This window comes from Carassius carassius, chromosome 5 (genome assembly GCF_963082965.1).
Source record: "Carassius carassius chromosome 5, fCarCar2.1, whole genome shotgun sequence".
Taxonomy (NCBI): domain Eukaryota; kingdom Metazoa; phylum Chordata; class Actinopteri; order Cypriniformes; family Cyprinidae; genus Carassius; species Carassius carassius.
This window is the reverse complement of record NC_081759.1, coordinates 35674467-35687672: the sequence shown is the minus strand read 5'-3', so window position 1 is coordinate 35687672 and position 13206 is coordinate 35674467. Positions and strand designations below refer to the sequence as shown.

Below are 13206 nucleotides of genomic sequence, written 5' to 3'. Positions count from 1 at the left end.
CAATGAATAAAGAAAAACGGAACCCATGCATGCAATAAATAATTTTTTCTTCAAAATGCCTAAATGTGATTAGAAATAATGAATGTCATTACAGAAAATAAACATCTTTCTGTAAATTTTTTTTGTGGAAATCAGAACATAAATACAACTGGTGCTCAAAATGAATTAACTGTACAAATGTATGGCAGCTAATAATTAGATACTGTAAAGATTACTGAATTTGTAGTGTGTGTAAATGTCTGTTTGACTAAAGTGAGGCAAAGCAACCATTAATATCATTTGAAAGACAGCAGAGCTCTACTGTCCATATTTATACCCATTTGAGAAATTTAACATTGTCCTAAAGTGTCACAACAGACGTTTAAATGGCAATGAACATAAAAGCAATGTGCAGTGATGCATTGTATTGCAGCTTTTATACAAGACATGTTGTGGAGTGTCAATGGCCATAACAGTAATATCATATGGTTGCAGTCCTTGAGGCAAAAAAAGAACACTGAAATCCATTTCCATAAAATCTCCCTCACTTTTTCTGACCCTTTTTGATTCACTAAAACAGCAAACATCGGAAAACATCGCTCAATAAAACACTTGTGCTCATAAATACACGGCAGTACTGTATAAAGCCTCCGAAGGAGAACATACCAAAGTAAACAATTCATCCTTTCATATAGAAACATACGACATTGTCCCTTTATGACAAAACATTTCACCCACAACCAATCGACAAGGCTTAACAGCTTACTCATTTAATATAAATAAACAATCCAATGCCAATATGTGTGTAGTGTAATTCATAAGAGGAGTCAATGTTTTATTTTATGCAATGGTGCCTACCAGTACCAATTCAAGATTAGATGTGTTTGAAGGTTTAAAAAACGCTATTTTTAAGCACTCACTCAAGTCACACTTTCATATTATACTTTCAAGTCACACAAACATCACCAGTAACAATCAGCTCAACTGTCCAAAAAAAAAAAAAAACCCTTGGTGGCGCTATAAAGCTTTAAGAAATGTTATGTCTGCCGATGATGACTGTGAAAAATATCACTACTTTGTAAGCAGTTTTGGACTCAATATGGCTTTTCACAAAAAAGGGGCCTGATTTCCTGAATGATTACCATTTCTATACATCGTTTGTAGTGTTTTCAATATTCTGAAAACATCCTATTGATGTTTAATATGGCACTATCTTTAATTATATGTCCTTCATTTCTCACTTGCAGATAAATCAAGCAATTTACTTTAAACAGTGGAGCGTTCATAAAGCAGGATATTGTTGTCACTGTGACCTTAAACGTGTGATTGTCTCACAGTTAACAATAGGCCAAAACACATAATCCATCCAGTGTGACAAACATTCTCTACCTCACACACTCAGACTTAACCACCCAGATACATACACACCATCTCTTCGTCTATACTTCACAAACACAGCTTTTCATCCTTACTTTAAGGCAAGAAAATTTGTCAAGGCAACATTCAATAGCAAATTGCATAGCTAAGGCAGAATGACCATACTGAAATAAACAGAATACATGTCAATTAATAATAATTATATTTACATTACACTACCACACATTTAAGCAAATGAACATATATTACCTTTAAACCTAGGCATTAACCATATTAGTTTGGACAGAACATAAACAAATGAAACGTTTGTCTGCCTCGGTGATGTTGCACAGATCATGTGTGAAATATGAGAACCTATTCAGCAAGTTGATATGGGCTAAAACAACAGTATAACCACTTAATTGTATTTCCAATTTGGATTCCACATGGAAGTATGGTAAAACGTCATTTAGGCGTTTGTCGTTAAATTTGTGATAAAATAACACCAAAAGGATTCCACCATCTTATTCTCCAGTATACAGTATACACTGTATATTACAATTCCCTGATTAAAATAAGATTTTTACACCTCTTTCCACCAAATGAAAACTTAACCAGCTAAAATTTGTCCTCACGGAATGAAAACAGGGTCATGAGGACATTAATAAGAAGCATTAAAAACTACAGATCCCTAAAGGGAAATGCAGTCATTTCCTTTCTCAAACAGAACAAATCTATGAAGGAGAAATGACTCGAACTAAATTAAACATAGCTCAGATGGTGCATGTACAGTAGCTCTCAGATTTACTTTAGAACAGGCTTTGTTGGTCCAAGATGTCAAGAATAGTGTTGTATGTTCTTAGCCACTTTAGGACACATCTATGCCTCCAGTGAAATGACAGTAAGGATCCCAGCATCCTGCTACATGTTGTACACAACAGTCAGATGTGCATTGTCTATTAGTCTTACAAATGTGCTTTTTTCCCTGCTCTAATCTGACTATAAAGCTGTATATGATGAGCGACGGTCATTTGCCTCATTATCATTCACTACATCCAGGCCTCATTGTCTAGGCTGGACTCAGAAGAATAGGCACACTCTCTAGAGCCCATAGCTGGGGAACGCTGCTGGGGTTGGATGAGGTCAGCAAAGGCCTGATGCAGAGCTTTGTGTGAGGGTTGGCGATTGTTTAAACGTGGAGACTGTGGTGGGGTCTGGAGGGGAGATGAATTGGCAGGAGACTGCTGACAATGATTCCTGTATCGTACAGGTGTAGGGATACGAGACGGGCTGTTCTCAGGTCTGTTGTCAGTGCGGGGTCTTATGCGCGGCCGCAGTTTGAGCTTGTAGATGGAGGGCACCCTCTCTGCCTTCTTTTGACCTTTCTTTGCACGGAGGATGACTGTGTCTTCTGTACCCCCATTGGCCAGCGGTAGAGGAGGAGTGCAGGAACCTTCGGATGGAGGCTCGCTTAGACTCAAGCACATAGAGGAGCTCTCACTGGAAGAGTCCTGATAAGAACAGTCATCTAGAGGTGGCGGAGGGGAGGGAAATGACTCAGGAAGTGGCAGGTCAGCGTTGTCATATGGCAGGTCGGGGTGATGTTCTGTAATTTGTGGTACATCGCCCTCCACCCCGGCCCATTCCTCCAGGTCCTGCTGGCTCTCCATTGGCACCTCTGTCAGAGGGAGGCTCCCATTGATGTCTTTAGGGAGGCCCACTGACCTTGATAGGCCTGAATTTGAGGCCTCTCCTTCTTCTGTGGAGCTGGAGATGGCAGGGAGCTTATGAAGACCTCCTCCTTTGCCACCCCATCGCTCTCCCTCCAGGAGCCGTCCATTGGGGAGACCTCCACGAATCTGGCTATGGAGAAGCGCGGGAGGGTCCTCGAGTGCACATGCGCGAGGATTAGTCCGTTTAGACTCTCGCAAATCAGGTAGGACTCCCACCTTACCTCCAACATTAAGAGAAGACGATGAAGAGTTAGAAGAAGAGTAAGCCGAGTCTGTAACATTAGTGTCACACGAAGAGTTTGGGAGCACTCCTAAACCTTGTTGGGAGACGGGGAGCTGTAGCGACCTCATTTCCCTTCCAGTGGACGCTTTACCCTGCACAGCCTTGGTTTGTTGAGTGTTGGCCAGGAGCTCGGCCTCAAAGCTGCGATATAAGTCTTGCTCCCTTTGAGGGTCCAGACTTGGCAGCAGGTGTAAACTAAAAATACCACTGTTCTCCTGGCTCTGCTGCTGCTGGTTGTGGGGATTTGCCCAACCTTTTTGGTCTCTCCCAGCGGATCGTGCATTGTGTGCTGATCGAGGGGATCGTGGTGTGTGGTGATGACTCGATCGTGGAGAAGAATGCGGAGAGCGCCGGCCTGGCTGTGTGACAGGGGGAAGCAACTTTCGACTCCCAGTGGAAGGTGACCAAGGTACAGGGGGTCGTGGCGTTACCATCCCCTTTTTCGCAGGACTTCCGCTGGCACAGCTTTTCACAGGTGTGTTAGAGGCAGAGGAAGATGCTTGTCTCCTGGCCAAACTTCCACTTGTTCTTGAAGATGCTACGGTCATGTGCTTGGGTCTCAGTTCCTCTCTCCGATCTACTGAAAGAGACTGAGACTGAGGGTCTCTGTGGCGAGGTGAGGATCCAGGGCTGACTTCACCCAGTCGGGCTCTTGGAGCCTTGCCCTGGCTGAGGGAGCGTGGAGCCTGCAGCTTCCTTGGACCTTCAGGCCCCAGCGATCTACCTCTCTCTGGGCGGGGTGTTCGATGTACCTCTGCCGGGCCCTGTGGTGGACTAGGTTTCAGGACTGAGGTGGACTGTGGTGCAGGGCGCTCTCTGGAAACACTGCGGGCACGGGTCTGAGGGGTTCTCAGGGCTGGAATCTGTGCTCCTGCTCCAGAACGCTCAATAACGTGTTTCCCTTCCTTACGGTTCACCAGAAGAACCACCTCGTCTCCATGAGCATGCCGTGTACCCAGAGAGAAGCGCCCTCCTCCGGTGCTTCCTCCTCCACCTTTAGACGAGGCTGTGGAAGAGTCACTATCTCCTGATAGCCTGCGAGTCGAAAGAAGAGATTCCTTATTCCTGTGTGTAGGGGTAAAGAGAGAAAGATAAAGATAAATATTGGGATGTATGAGACCTAATTCTCAAATATGTTACTGTCTGATATTTTTGACATATTTTGTGTCACATACTGTACACACCACCGTTCAAAAGTATGGGGTCAGTTAGATTTTTTTTAATGTTTCTGAAATTTGTCTCTAATGGTCATCAAGGCTGCATTTATTTGATCAAAAACAGTAATAACGCAAAACCAATATTACCAGTTCAGATATTTGTTTTCTATATTATTTTTTTATTTTAATTTATTCCTTTGATGGCACTGCTATCTTTAAAGAGGTCTTCAACGTGACATGATCCTTCAGAAATCATAACTAGAATTTGGTTTGGTGCCCAAACAACATTTCATATTATCAATGTTGAATTTTTTAATTTTTGGGAAAACAGTTACAAACATTCTGATTCTTACATGAATAGAACATTCAAAAAACAGCATTTATTTAAAATTATTCTTGGGGAACAAAAATCTTTAGTCATTTTTGATCAATTTAATACTTTGATTTTGATCAATTAAAAAAATGGGTATCTTGGTTAGAATTAATAATCAACATCATTTCCATTGATAACACTTTATTTTGATAGTCCACTTTAGACATTCTACTAGCAGTAAGTAACTTTGCAACTACATGTCAACTAGTAGTTAGTAGAGTATTAGTAGACAGTCTGCTTAATATCTTCTAACACTTTCTTTGTCAACTTATTGTCAACTTATACTAAGCCTAAACCTTCCCCTAACACTAACCCTAAACCTACCCTAACAGTCTACTCTGAGAGATAGTAGACATGTAGTTGCAAATTTCTGAGATTTAGTTGATATGTAGTTGACCTGTAGTTACAAAATTCATGATTTTCTCCATGATTTTATGTGATACTTTTAACTTTTGACAACATGGAGAATCTGTACCAAGCATGCAGGGAACTGTATGCAAGGCTGTTTATTCATGAGCTATTTTCTGGGATTAAAGAAAGCCATCACATAGAAATGTCGAGAGAGAGATTACTCATCCTTTGGCATTATCAAACACGTGCACACAGACACACTTTCTGTACACACATTTTTTAAACTTATAGTACTAAGTTCAGAATAAAACTGACAACTCTTTTCTTTGACCTTAAAGACTGGCATGTGTACACTGAGGCAAAACACTAAAAATCACTGTTTTAAAATCATTTCTAAAAAGGTAGAACTTCCAGATCCTAAAATACACTTAAGTAGAAGTGAAAGTGCTAGCCTATTCTGCCCTCATTTGATTTTATTCAAATGCACTCTTATTTAGACAAGAAAGTGAAATACGTACACCCCGAGAGTCCGGTTCTGTAATATAAGATGCATAAACCATGTTCTGAGCAGTTTCTGCAGTGACAGACCTGGGGGTTGAGATTATCCTAATCTTCAGTAATCCAGTCTGCTTCACCTGCAGCTCTGGGAGTGCAAGTGTTAAAGTGTGTTGCTCTGACGCTTGGCCTGCATTATTAGTCAGCCTAAGGAAATTGAGGCACACAGCCAAGATAAACCAGCAAGCTGTTCATGGTCCAGTTATACAATGTCCTGGCTGCACACACTGACGTATGCCATCTGACTGAAATAACGAAGAACCTTTTGAATCTTCAGGATGTTTAGGATTTATTTCTTTACCATTCTAAGTGTGCAGTGATTCATAACATGGAGTTTTTATAGTCATGTTTAAACGTTCATTTTCAGGTTAAAAATAAAAATAAGAAAAAAATACAAATATGTACAGCTGTCCATTTGCTCTGGAAAAAAACTGATCTATCCAAAACATGTTATCACTTGCATAATTAGTCAGCGAGAACACTGTGATTGTCTCCTTATAAATTTGTAATTATTCCTTTCTAACACAAGGGGGAGTCACAAACTTGACAAGAAGAGGATAGATGTCAGGACAATGTCACCTGGGATTAGTTCAAATCTGCTTGCAATAATCTGTGTGTTTGTGTGTGTGTATTTGTTTGTGTGCATGTGCACGGTTGCTTTTAGACGCAGATCATTGTGAAGGTACAGTGCACAAGCAGAGAGCTATAATTTGTTTTGAGTTAACTAGGTCAGTGTGAGCAAATGGCAGACACCCTGAGGGATCTACACAGACAAAACAACTGTACAAACACATAATCATGCATGTGTCCCGGTCATAATGCTTCAAGCTTCCATTTTTCTTTTATGGATTGCATTCTTTCCATATCCATGCATGCATTTAGTGTTTCTGTGATTTTTTTCTCTCTCTCTTTTTATTACTATTCATATTTCTTTCCGTCTGGAGAAGGTATTAGCTTTTTCGTGTCTTAGAAAAAAAAAAGATATATATTATTAATAAAAATAATACATTATGAAATATATACTTTCTTTCTTAAAATGTATATTAACAAAATGTATGAATTGTTTTAGGTAGTGTTTACAAGAGCAGTCATGTTTACACTTCTTATATATCCCAAGCCAATTTTCTTAAATAAGAATAAATAAGATAAAGAAACAAGATCTGACTTTCACATTCATTTTCTAGGTGTCTTTGACTCCAGTGTGATTTTGGGTACTTTTCTATTTTAGGTACTTTCCAAGCAGCTGAAAACATGCACACATGCATACACACACACACACACACACACAAACACACACACACAGCTTAACACCCAAACACACATGCACTGACCTGAGAGGATTAAAGTGGCGTGGTTCTGATCTGTCTCGTGGTGGTCGAGGCAGCAGTGCTGCGGGACGCCCTGTGTTAGTCTCCATCTCCACAGGTACAGCTGCATGGTGCGATCTGCCAGGCCGTGATGGAGAGGACTGCACCGTGGCGCCCAACACAGGCTCCAAAGAGCGCCTGTCGGAGGTTTTGTAGGGTGCTATGCCCTCATTGCGCCAGTGAGGTCCTGGGCTTGTGGAGCGGGAGGAGTGAGCGCTGGAGCTCTTACTGTGAGGACCCTGGCCACTCGCTTTAGCTTGCTGATACCGGTGAGCTGTTGAGGTCAAAGGAAGGCATCATTCAGCTCTTTTAATATTCACAAGAAAGATGATGAACCTCAACAACATAAGTGTTTTTAAACCTAACACACATGTGAATGGAATAAATTGGGAAAAAAGCCAGTTAATGTGTGTGGTACTGTACACTGCTATTCAAGTGTATGGTTAAACGTTTTTTTATTTTTTTATTAATACTTTTATTCTTAAGGATACATTACATGGCAGCAGTTATGGCTGTTGGCAGATTTGCCATCAAAGGAATAAAATACATTTTAAAACATATTAAAGAGGAAAACAGTAATTTTAAATTGTAATAGTATTTCATAATTATACTGTTTTACTGTATTTTCGATTAAATAAATCCAGCCATGGTCAGCAAATTCGTTTGTATATTTTTCAGTAAGTTGTATGGCAATATATGGATTATATAAGAATATTGCAATATATTAATATATGATCTGAGTTAGTGTTTACCAGTCTGTTGTAAAAGCCCAAAGACAGAATTATAACCTTCATCAAACACAAAACACTAGAAACAAAAACTCGTATAACTTGATTGTATGATACTGTGAGAAAGTAAACAATCAGGCGTGAGCAACATGTAGTGTTGAAAAATTCCAGTTAGTCTCACAGCTCAGAGACAGGAAGTGACACAAGTGGTGATCTCACCGAATGCAGCGCAGCGACAGGGATCGTGTTTGTCGAGGTAATGCTCAAGTGTGTCCCAACCTCCACCCACACGCACCATCACATGAGTCCGTAACACCTACATAGAGAGAGATGTTAACACCTTTCACACACACACACACACACACACATTAACATCAACCAACCAATTTATAAACCTTACAAGCATCTGAGTAAAGGATTATAAAAAAATTATAATAATTTTCATGATTGTAGCATTAGAAATGTAAACAGCTGGTTAAAAAAATCCAGACGGAAGTGTGATTCAGTGGAAGATAATCATCATAAGTTTTGACAAATAAAAAAAGAGAGTAGTAAAAGATTGGGTACAACAGGCTACACTTTAGAAGTGGGCCTATAGTTTATTGTTCAGTACAATGTAAGAAATGAGTAGAGGTTAGATCTGCAAGGGTTTTTTTGTGTATTTGTAAAAGTGTCAAGCTGTGAAACAAATTAACAAAATAAATTTTTCTAAAGAAGAATAATGCTTGCCATCAGAGGTGGGTAGTAACGATTTACATTTACTTCGTTACATTTACTTGAGTAAATTTTTTGGGTAACTAATACTTTTTGGAGTATATTTAAAGATGGGTACTTTATACTCTTACTTGAGAAATTTTTTGGGAAAAAATCTGTACTTTTACTTCGTTACTGTGGGCGATGCTCCTCTCGTTACTTTATCTTAATGCAATAAATATTATAAATGCTTCAGGTTATTCCAAACGCGCCGTCTACTTTTCTCTGGTCAATGAGCGATGCTCATTCGCGAATGATTCATTCTTTTGAGTCAATTCTGTTCAAAGGCTTGATCAAATCAATTGGCAAACGAGTGAATTGGTTCATGAATCAGTTTGAATGAGTCGTTCAGTTCCCTGCCGCACGCGCTGAGCGACTGAAGTGGTTCACTCAAAGTTGTAACGTTTAAGAACAGCAGCAGCGTTGAAAACGTGGCTATGGAACTGCACTGAATTGAAAGCAAATCTGCAAAGGCTATTTGATAGCGATGAAGATCTTTATTAGATGAACACCGCGTGTGCTGTCTACTGTTCAACAGGTAATAACTTGGGCTACATTCGATTACAGTACACGATACCTGTAACATTAGTTTGTTGTACGTGTGACTTATAACAGAAGGGAATGCAGCTTCCAAAAGACATAAAATAGCCGATTAATATTTTATTAATATTAATAAAATCACACCAGCGTGAGAACGTTCAGCTAGTCAGTTGCTAAATTCAGATCTGTGTTCGCTGCAGTGTTGCCAGATTGGAAATGCCCAAGTATCGTACCAGAAGTTCAAAATTATCATATTTGGAAGAAAATTATTGTACACGAGTCAAAAAAAAGTTATTTATCTATTCTAAACCAACAACATTTTGACACGACCTGCAAATTACCACAATAGATAACAAGGCATATTGTTGGACGGAAGCAGTGAGACAAAATACTATCCCGTTACTTTCAGTGACTGTCTCCGGCGTGGCGCATATTAAAACATATCTAAATTATTTTTAACACTTGCTTTGTCGCATCCAGTGAAGAAGGAATTTAGCTGTTTCTGCGTGGTGCAGTTAACTCCACATCTGAGCCGCTGTCATCGGAATCCTGCGTGTTGCCAGATGTTGAAGGGGTTCTTTCTGTCATGGACCGCAACTAGTGCAGGACACCCTCCTGCATTCTTAACAAACTCTGAGGTGCACACGAACGCATTTAGAGTGTCTGTAATGAGCCGATTTCGTGTATGAGTAAAGAAGCCCTATGACTGCAACTACCATCATTTAAATTTTCATAAAATTCTGAAATTATCGTACATTATGGGATTTTTTTCATAATTTATCGTACATCGTACAGAGGTAAAAAATATTGTACAAATACGATAATGATCGTACGTCCGGCAACACGTTCGCTGGCTGGCGCTGAGCCAGAGACAGGCGCGTTTTTACAGAGCTGTGCATTATAACCAATCACACACGATTATGTTGAGCTTATGAATGCAATGGCCAATTAGAGGTGTTCAGATGAGTCATCGCTAAAATTCCGGTTCTTCCTTCACCCGCTCACTGACTGAATACCTCTTTCTGGCAAATTCTCTCGTCAGAAACAACAAAGTGCAGATGTGTGTACGAATCTGTAAATAAGATATTGATTTCACAGTGTTAACAGTTTCAGTGATTTTGATGGGAGTTTTTGAGAGTGACTGAACTCTAGACTGTCAGTGAAAATGATTTTTGATAATGTAAATGTTATTTGATCCCTTTATGAACAATGAAAGATTATTAGCAGTTTTTATATCACATTGACTTTCAATGTTAAATTCACATTTAATATAAAGTCTGTCGTATTAAAAATATGTTATGGCATGACACCTCTGTTAAGTAAACAGACAGATGTTCTGTAACTTAACGGTCATGCGAGGAGTTTTCTCTCTTCTGTGTCAGAGGTTATTAATACATATATAATACATACTTTAAAATATAATTTATTTCGTGATGCAAATCCGAATTTTCATCAGCTGTTACTCCAGTTTTCAGAGTCATGATCCTTAAAAATATAATTCTAATATATTGATCTATTACCAGTGCTGGAAACAGTTTTTCTGCTTAATATTTTTTTGGAACCTGTGACATTTTGTTTAGGATTATGATAAAAAGAACATCATTGATAGTAAATCAACATATTGGAATGATTTTTGAAGGATTATGTGACATTGAAGACTTGAGTAAAGGCTGATGAAATATATATATTTATACACACACACATACATTTTATCTATATATCTAAATAAAAATAGGCTCAGTATATATGACCCAAAGTAACTAGTAACTAACTACTTGAGTAGATTTTTACTTTTACTTTTACTTGAGTACAGTTTTTGGGTACTCTACCCACCTCTGCTTGCCATGCAGAAGAAGCAGTTCCTAGGGGTGATGCTAGTTTATGCCCATTGAGTTATGTGTGGTTTCTTACTGATCCAAGACAAAAGAAGCCCATCCCCAAGTCTTCAATGCAAGTCTATTTTTTTTGTACCATTTTATTGTTCACCAGGTAAAAATCATAAGCCTGATCACTCAGCAAAACTGTAAAGTATGTGTAAAGTACTTGACACAATCAGTAGGGTTTGTTTAAATCCCAAACCCTCAGTATGGGCAATAATACTATCTTCAAACGCCAATAATAATACAGGTGGAACTACATGACAGTCAGCTGATTATTATAAGCTCAAGCCCTCGTGTCGTATAACTCTATATAACAGATCTGGCCAACAACACTTCCACCATCCACCTTCATTATCATGACAACACGCAATGACAGAGCTGGAGAGAGAGCAAAAAGACATCACGCTCTGAAACACACTCTGCCTTATCCAACCCCGCTCAGCTGGTCTTCAGAGAGAGGGAATGGAAGAGATTTAGCATAGAAACTGCCCTCCTTTTAGTCATGTTTCTTAGCTCTTCTGTGATGAACAGAGAGAAACGTAGGATAAGACACTACACTATCCATCCATCCATCTTCTTCCGCTTATCCGGGGCCGGGTCGCGGGGGCAGCAGTCTAAGCAGAGAACCCCAGACTTCCCTCTCCCTAGACACTTCCTCCAGCTCTTCTGGGGGGACACCGAGGCGTTCCCAGGCCAGCCGGGAGACATAGTCTCTCCAGCGTGTCCTAGGTCTTCCACGTGGTCTCCTCCCAGTGGGACGCGCCCGGAACACCTTCCCGGGAAAGCGTCCAGGAGGCATCCGGAACAGATGCCCGAGCCACCTCAGCTGCCCCCTCTCGATGTGGAGGAGCAGCGGCTCTACTCTGAGCTCCTCCCGGGTGACTGAGCTTCTCACCCTATCTCTAAGGGATCGCCCAGCCACCCTGCGGAGAAAGCTCATTTCGGCTGCCTGTATCCGGGATCTTGTCCTTTCGGTCATGACCCAAAGCTCATGACCATAGGTGAGAGTAGGAACGTAGATTGACCGGTAAATCGAGAGCTTCGCCTTGCGGCTCAGCTCTTTCTTCACCACGACAGACCGGTACATCGACCGCATTACTGCAGAAGCTGCACCGATCCGTCTGTCAATCTCCCGTTCCATCCTTCCCTCACTCGTGAACAAGACCCCAAGATACTTAAACTCCTCCACTTGAGGCAGGAACTCTCCACCAAACTGAAGAGGGCAAGCCACCCTTTTCCGACTGAGGACCATGGCCTCGGATTCAGGAGGAACAGTGTGGTTTTCGTCCAGGCCGTGGAACACGGAACCAGCTCTATACCCTCTACAGGGTGCTGGAGGGTTCATGGGAGTTTGCCCAACCAGTCCACATGTGTTTTGTGGATTTGGAGAAGGCATTCGACTGTGTCCCTCGCGGCAGCCTGTGAAGGGTACTCCGGGAGTATGGGGTCCGGGGCCCTTTGCTAAGGGCTATCCGGTCCCTGTACGACCGGAGCAGGAGCTTGGTTCGTATTGCCAGCAGTAAGTCAGACTTGTTCCCGGTGCGTGTTGGACTCCGGCAGGGCAGCCAGGGGCCGGAGGGGGTCAGGTTTGGTGACAACACGTCTCTGCTCTTTGCGGATGATGTTGTCGTGTTGGCCTCATCAAGCCAGGACCTTCAGCATGCACTGGGACGGTTTGCAGCCGAGTGTGAAGCAGCTGGGATGAGAATCAGCACCTCCAAATCCGACACTACACTATTGATTTCTTTTTCAGAAAATCACTCAGTCAGGAAAACACTTCACATTTTCACTGCTGTTGCTTGCGTACTTCGAACCTGTTGCAATAAAACTCTTTAGAGTTTTAGGATTGCTAAAATCCATCTGCTGAGCACATGGTAGGGAATGATCATGTGAAGAGTGTCTGTGTGCTGTTGCCATGAAAAGAGAGCACATCTGCTGGCTGGCACAGTGCCCACCTGCACAAACTTACACAAGCCCTCATTTATACAGAAACTGAAACACATGCAAGCTAATCCATACACTGAACTATATGTAGGGCTGTAATTCTGCTGCACAGTTCTCTGCTTGTTTTGACGTCTTTTCCACATAAAGATGACAGGTAGCAGCCCTACACAAAATAATGTACATTCTATTAATCCGCATTAGTAATCA

The 13206-nt window shown here is 41.0% G+C and overlaps 1 protein-coding gene across 2 annotated transcripts in view; it reads right to left on the bottom strand.

The window, feature by feature from the left end:
* Positions 1 to 7: 7 nt before the first annotated feature.
* Positions 8 to 13206, bottom strand: part of gas2l1 (growth arrest-specific 2 like 1) — a 34749-nt gene continuing 21550 nt past the window's right edge. For both annotated transcript variants that reach the window (XM_059550955.1, XM_059550956.1), the window contains exons 3-5: positions 8102 to 8198; positions 7119 to 7428; positions 8 to 4416 (exon numbers count right to left, since the gene is read on the bottom strand). In XM_059550955.1, the coding sequence (XP_059406938.1) occupies positions 2385 to 4416; positions 7119 to 7428; positions 8102 to 8198 (2439 nt within the window). In that variant the 3' untranslated portion in view covers positions 8 to 2384. The remainder of the gene's footprint in view (positions 4417 to 7118; positions 7429 to 8101; positions 8199 to 13206) is intronic.